Source organism: Mya arenaria, chromosome 10 (genome assembly GCF_026914265.1).
Source record: "Mya arenaria isolate MELC-2E11 chromosome 10, ASM2691426v1".
NCBI classification, from domain to species: Eukaryota; Metazoa; Mollusca; class Bivalvia; order Myida; family Myidae; genus Mya; species Mya arenaria.
Window position 1 is genome coordinate 66,805,216 of NC_069131.1, and position 7,937 is coordinate 66,813,152.

General features: G+C 33.4%; 1 protein-coding gene across 2 annotated transcripts in view; it reads left to right on the forward strand.

Moving 5' to 3' along the window:
• LOC128205415 (cell death abnormality protein 1-like) overlaps positions 1-3,369 on the forward strand; it is a 36,319-nt gene extending 32,950 nt beyond the window's left edge. For both annotated transcript variants that reach the window (XM_052907020.1, XM_052907021.1), the window contains exon 4: positions 888-3,369. In XM_052907020.1, coding sequence (XP_052762980.1) covers positions 888-1,006 — 119 coding nt within the window. In that variant the 3' untranslated portion in view covers positions 1,007-3,369. The remainder of the gene's footprint in view (positions 1-887) is intronic.
• Positions 3,370-7,937: the final 4,568 nt, after the last annotated feature.

Here is a 7,937-nt window from a genome sequence, read left to right on the forward strand (position 1 = left end):
AGGAACAAAACCAGATTGAAATGTTGTTAGATAGTCGTTTTGACGCAATAAATTGAACATATACTTATGCAAAATTCTTTCAAGAACCTTACTGACAACACTTAGGCGATAATTTCCAACATCTTCGGGGTCAGACTTCTTATAAATATCACAGACATGAGCTAGCTTCCACTTACATGGTACTTTACCAAGACGAAGTGAGGTATTAAAAAGGTCGCGAAGTGGGTAAGAAATTTCAATTGCTACTTCTCTCAGCACAAAGCTATTTATTAAGTCTGGTCATATTGCTTTGCCTGTTTTAACAACCATTATTTAATCAAATACATCTTGAAGTGAAATGACAAAGTCTTGTAGTTTTGGATTATCAGTGTCAGTGGAGGAAGGAAGTGGCCTGTTTGGTATATTTAATTGAGTCTGAGATTGAAAGAAAGTGTTTAGTAGGTTCGCTTTGTCTGTATCTGATTCGTTGATAATACCGTTATTGCTAAGTGTGTGGGATTACTTTGGAAGATATTGTTGGTGTAGCGAAGTTCTTTATGGTTTCCAAAAGTCGGAGGTTGGAATGTTTTTTTCCTTGAGTCGTGTAGCTAGTTTTTCATAATGTGACTGCTTGGCAGTTCGAACAAGGTTGGTAACACGATTTCGTATTTGATTATATATACACCATTGGTGTTTGGAATTTCGAATTACTAATCGCACGAGTTAAAGGTTCAACGATCTACTCTCTCGTTTATTTCACCATCACGCTTGTAATCATACCTTTTGGTATCTACGCGGTACGTGAAATCCCTAATCTCATTGTGTATATCTTCTAATTGTTCAGAAGGTGGATATATATATTCATTGTAGGTATTTTAATTAATGTTATGATGCATATCTAATTTTAGACATTGAAAGCAACATCGAGAATTCATACGAAAAGCTTGATTCCAGAACTACAGCAGATGCTAAGGATGACTATGAGCAACTACCAGCGGGACAACAATTAACAAGCAACTCTGAATAATTCGGGAATGTTAAAGATGATATCGTACATTATCATAACATTTAATCTTCAAAATCTTAGAAGCAACCAAAGAACATTTTAAGAAATGATTCATCTTGTACACATGTACATAAATACCTTTAAAGGTGAGGAGGGAATGGTTGGCTAACTTTCGTCGCTAAGTATTGTGCACTTTCTTTAAACGGCGTGAGTACACTGGTCAGAATATACAACTGTTCATCTATGATATTTTTATACCTGCCGGGTATACTAGATATTCGTTTTACATTGTGTTCAACCAGTGAACATTAATATGCCTCAGGACTTGTCACTAAATTTGGAATTTATGTTGACTTGCTTTTTTATCGTTGATATAAAAGGCAGGATATTTCAAGGCATCGGCGTCACACAAACAAATTTTATTGTTTTGTTTCCTTAAATATTGAACAGTATGTTTAGAACGATGTATACTTGATTTTTTGAAACTTAATAATTTAAAAAAAAACTCCTACATATAATATTCAATATTCACCATGCTGTATTGTTCATTTTTTTTAAGAAATGCACACTATGATTATAATTACGTCGATTTACTTATTATAATACTTCATTTATATAAAATGCACTGTAGCTCCAATTTTGTTCTTGCCATGTACGCTATATTAAAACTTATGTACATTTGGTATTTAATAATGACTTAATACAAAAGACGGTAAATTTAAGGCGTCGGTGTTACAAATTGATGTTGTATTGTGGCATTCTCTTAAATTATCTGCACTTTGTTTAGAATTATGTAAATTTAACGTAAAATAGTTCATTCATTTTATAACTTGTTGATATAAATACAGTATTTATTTAACTGATATAAATCCAGTTAATTGTGCATGCGTCATTAAATTAGATTGCTTTGTTTGTTTCTCTATATGTTGAACATTATGTTAAGACTTAAGTAGACTTACTATTTAATAACACATTGATATGAAATGCAGTTTATTTACAGTAACGGCGTCACAAAATCTAGCTGTATTGCTTACCTAGTTATTACAGGTACACTGTGTTCAAAGTACATAAACTTACTATTTTAAATGGCATTGATATAAAGTGCAGTGTATTGAAAATGCTGTTGTCCCGTACTATGTTAATCTTTATGTTCATTTGCAATGTAACACTTGCTCGATTCCAAATGCGGTATATTTAAGGTACTGACCTTGTACCGTAGCTAGGAATATGTTTATAAATTCATAAGCTTTGCAGTTGGCTAGCGAGTATTATTCATTGTAAGAATGGAAGCAGAAATTAATCAGACCCATTGTTTCGATAATATGCCCGGGATATGCAAGATATGTATACGAAATATATTAAGCATGATTTTTATGAGCTTGTTTTGGGTTTTGATTGGCTGGCAGCTATGAGGGCTCAAGGCGAAAGTATATTTGGTCAGTAAGTGTGGTGCGAGAGAAAAGACATGAATGAATGTGTGTGTGATTTTTTGTTAACTAAATCGGAAAACGTACCAATATTTAGTTAAGTTACATTTTTTCCTTTTATAAATGAAGTTAATTTACATTAAATACTGAAAGGTTAGTTAAGGCAATTGTTGATGTTTAGATAATTTCTGAGCATTGTTTATAATTTGAAGTATTTTTGAATATCATGAAAATACTCTGTGTGTTATTTTAATTACATTAGTTTGATTGTTGTTGTATATATGATGTACATTTCTTGATTATTGTGTTTGGGGTTTATTTTAGATAGCCGTTCCTTCACGTTTCTTTACGTTACTATACGTACATAAGCGTTATGTTGTGTTCCATTTCGTTCTGTTATGCTGACTAATTGACTATTTGATTGTATAGAACAAATTCGATCGAGTATTTTTAACACGAGTTCCGTTTTATTTTGTGAACACAACACTTCCTTGGTTTAGTGACTTGTTGTCAACAAGTATGTTGTCTTGTATAGGTAGGTGTCTCTTATTTTTCAATGAGGCGGATATACTGCGATATTTGTGTAATGTTTGTTGTCATGTATAGGTATGTGTCACTTTTTTCAAGGCCTTAATGATGTTGTTGCCCTGCGATATTTTGATAGTTGTGTAATGTATGTTGATTTGTATAAATATGTGTCACTTGGTTTTCAATGACCTTAATGAGGCGGTTGCGCTGCGATATTTGGATAGTTGTGTAATGTTTTTTGTCTTGAAAAGGTATATGTCACTTGGTTTTTAATGACCTTGATGATGATGAGACGGTTGCCCTCCGATACTTGGAGTGTTGTGCAATGTATGTTGTCTTTGATAGATATGTGTCTCTTTGTTTTCAATGACCTTGATGAGGCGGTTGCCCTCCGATATTTGGATAGTTGTATAATGTATGTCGTCTTGAATAGATATAAATCTATTAAATGGTGTTTGTGTTACCTTGTTCCTTGTGTCTTTAAACGGGATCTTGGTTAAAGTTTCGTCTTCTGGGCTTTTATTATATTATTAAAATACAATGAAATAAACACTGTGACAATCCCATTAATCATAAAGTCAGATATTAACCCCGCGAAAAGGCACAAAGCAAGGGCCTAAATACAAGGATGGTTTGAATTAGGGATACCGCACTCAAACCCTCTAAGACTGGGACAAATTTTCGTTTTGATTTTGTTCAACAAGCATGATTTAGTTTGCAGATGACCATGCAAGTGTGAAGATTTGGTACAATGGATCCGATTACATATACACAAGCTTTATTGATGTATGTAATATTGCTGGATAAAAACATTACCTTGGATTTGATTCAAATCATATCTTTTTTTATTTTTATTTTTAATTTACATTTGTCTTTTATTAATGATTAACTGGTTTGATTAATGAATGAAATACGTTTGTAAAATATGTGTCTTCAATTCATACTGTCAGTTGTCAAATTTAAACCACGTAATATATCTTTATTTAAAGAAGTCTAGAAGATGTTATTTTGTCTGAACGTTATGTTTGAACTCTTATTTACAAAATATTATATGACAAAGCAGTTTGATAGAAATCGTTTAATCAAAGGTCCGATGTCTAAACAACTTGGAGACTTTCGATAGTTTTGGGAAATAGTCCGGCAGCAGGTACATGAAAAAAGACGTCATTGTCACCAATTTAATTGAGATTGACATAACTAAAACATTATTAATCGAACGATTAAATTGTTTGACATGCTTTGAACGATTAAAGTGTTTTGAGTGCTTTAAATGTTTAAAGGCTTCTGAATACTTTCAAATATTGAAGGGTTTTGAATGCTTCGAAAGATTAAAGGGTTTGAATGATTTGAATTATTAAAGGGTTTTGAATGCTTTGAATGATTAAAGGTTTTAAATACTTTTATTGATTAAGGGTTTGAATACTTTGAAAGATTAAAAGGTTTGAATACTTTGAATGATTAAAAGGTTTGAATGCTTTGAATGATTAAAGGGTTTTGAATGCTTTGAATGATTAAAGAGTTGGAATGCTTTGAATGATTAAAGGGTTTGAATGCTTTGCATGATTAAAAGCTTTTGAATGCTTTGAATGATTAAATGGTTTGAATGCTTTGAATGGTTTAAGGGTTTGAATGCTTTGAATGATTTAAGGATTTGAAAGCTTTGAATGTTAAAAGGGTTTGAATGCATTGAAATGATTAAAAGCGTTTGAATGCTTATAATGATTAAAGGGTTTTGAATGCTTTGAATGTCTAAAGAATTTGGCAGGCTTTGAATACTATAAGGGTCTTTAATTCACTGAAATAATAAAATACATTGCATGCTTTGAATACTTAAAGATTAATGAATGTTTTAAATGATTTAATAATTTTGCAAGCTTTGAATTATTAAAGCGTTTTGCATGCATTGCATAATTAAAGAGTTTTGGTTGATAAATGAGGTTTGCATGATTTGAGTAAATAGCATTGACTTGTCCTTTCATAACATAACCTTAAATGTTTAACACTTATTATGTAAAAAATCCAACGAAAAGGTATATGTTACATGTCTGTCAGAAGATGAGTACGCTGAATTGACTGAAATTTTCACATATCTCAGGTATGATTTTTTAATGATGTTTAATAGTATTGACTGTTTGTTTACATTTGTTAATTCTTCTCTCGTTAAAACCAAGTATTATATTTTTTCTCTTTTGTTTGAAGAACAAAAATGAAAAGTTATTTATCTTATATTATATGAATTGTAAAACTCATTTTTAAGTAGGTTTGCTTCATCATAAAAGTGTTAGAATAATTCATTGTCATTCGTAAAGGGAAGTATTAATATTCTTACATAGAAAGCTTTATGTTTACAACTACTTAAGGCTGAGTGAATCCTTTAAGTTTTCAGTGAAATATAACTTCCTAGATTTTGCTCTAACTCTCTTTTTTTAATCAACATCAGAGGGAATATCCGGGGCGTATTTATTCTGCTCGATTAGATGAAATGAACATCTGTAGGGACTTTTTTGTAATGGGTGTGAATGCTTGATATATGTATTATCCATTTTTAATTTTCAATTTGAACGGGGGTATCGTAGAAAAAAAGTAATTTATTAAATAAGCAATTGTTAACCATTGCCGCGAATATAATGCTATTAAATTCAAATGAATAAGTTTATTGCAGATTTATGAGACAAACGAAAGAACAACAAAACATAGGCAATAAAAACAGTATGTGCTATTCCTACCAAATCCAAAATGTGACAGAAGGTAGAAGGACATTTCAATATTTAAATACCTTTTTTGATTAATTGCATACGTATCGTAGACTAAGTACACAAGAAATTAGAACACACGACAACGTAAAACCGACTCAAGTGTCACTTATCTTTTTTAAATAATTATGGTGAAAGGATCATTATTATTTCGAAATTGCAAAGGAAACAAGTAGATATGACTGGAATAAGTGAAGTTATATTCAAACTAAAAGGGCTACCATCATTGTTGGCGTTTGTGTTTTTAACTCTTCCGTACCGAAAACTGAGTTTCGAACGTCGGAACTTCAGTTTGATACGGCATCTAACGTAACCATGCCGACAGTGTTCTATACCCAGAGCACCCCGGAATAGTGTTGGGAAGAGTGTACAGCAATGGTGGCCTGTCCGGCCTTTATCTATTAAAATCTTTAAAAACTCTGTGAGCTTGACATCCTTGGGCATTTGACGAATGCATCTACAAATAAACCTGTATTTGGCAAAAGCGACGTTTGCACTGGGCAAAGCAGGAGTTCCCGGTACGTCTTCCGAGAGAATAAGACAAGTATTTGATTATTGTATAAAGATACGTTTATGGTATCTGGTTGCTATGTGCGGTTCACTTCTAGTTGCTGTGGTAATATCAAAATTGCACAATACGGCTGGTCGAATGTAGCGGTGTAAACTTACAAACGCATAGTTAAATAATATAATACATCTAATTCCAACGAATAGAGTGTACCTCTTTATTTTGAGGAAGTTGAAAATAACTTGCTTTACAATAAAACTTTGAAAATGACAAACATTTGACCAGACCAGCTGTGTAAGTTAACCGGATGGCGGCGTATAGAAAGCATCTGGCAACATGACGGCGTAAATTTAGTAGCCTTACAGTCTGGAGGCGTAACATAAACAACTATGAACATAGTTCATATGTTCATAGTTACATAGCATAACGATAACAACTGGCAACATGACGTCGCAAAGTAAGCAATCAAACTGAGTAACGTTTGCGATGTAAACGTCAAGCGGCATAAAAAAGCAGCTTCAAAGACTGGTGGCATAAAGATAGCAGCCTAGCAACCTGGTAGCGTAAAGTTAGCAGCCTAACAGACTGCTGGCATGAAGATGGCAGCCTGACAGCAAGGTTGCGAAATGTTAGCAGCCAAAAAGACTGGTGGCATAAAGATGGCAGCCTGGAAACATGGTAGCCTAGCAGACCGACAGTGTACTGTTACCAGCCAAACCGTCTGGTGGCGTAAGGTTAGCGGCCTACCAGATAGCGGTGTAATGTAAGCAGCCTAGCAGACTAGCAGTGTAATGTTAGCAGCTTAAATCTGGTGGCGTTAGGTTAGCAGCCTAGCAGACAGGCGCGGTAATGCTAGCAGCTTTACAGTCTGGTCGCGTTTGGCTAACAGCTTGACAGTCTGGCGGCGTTAAATCAACAACAGGTCATACTGGGCGCCGTAAAGAACGATGTCATAGCATTTTAATTAATCAGCGGATACCGCGAAGGGAAATAACTACTGCGTTGAGCTCGCTCAGATTTAACGAGTTATATTTTACTGCATAATACCAGTGCACGCATACTAACAAAGCCTTTGAATTTTGGACTCTCATAAATTATGTTCGACATGTTAACAATGTTGTTCTCCTGTTGATGTCTTGAATATGAACATGTTTATATGCTTTGTATGTTATATTGCCTATCCGATGTCCCTCCCTTAAAGAGTTTTTGATGCTGAAAATATTTAATTAACTAGTTCTATAGAGGGATTTGGTTAGCGCCTCGAAAAATAATTCGTTACAGGGGACCAATTTGATAAAGTCTGTTTATTCATATTTGTTTTATTATTTTTATTTCCAGGACACTATTCCCTGTGGATCTAAGACGTGCGACTTGGATACAGGAACATGCGAAAAAAGGTGTACATCAGTTAAAAATGGGTCGTGGTATCACTTTATCTCATGCTTCCCATTCACTACGCAATACTTTTAGAAATACTTTTTGAACAATTGTTGAACTCCTCATTGGAAACCAGCGTTGAAACATATTGCTCTCATTTATTTACGGTTATATAGAATCTCAAATTAGATCCAGTCAACAGATTAATAGATGAATGTACATTACGACAGTCTGCGTCTTCCTATTTTAGAAAGTCACTTTTGTTAACTAAACAATTATTTTTACACGGTTTTATGAAACTGAATGTAAATATATATCCTATATTATAGTTTGACTGTTGGGCTTGTACTTTGTGTCAA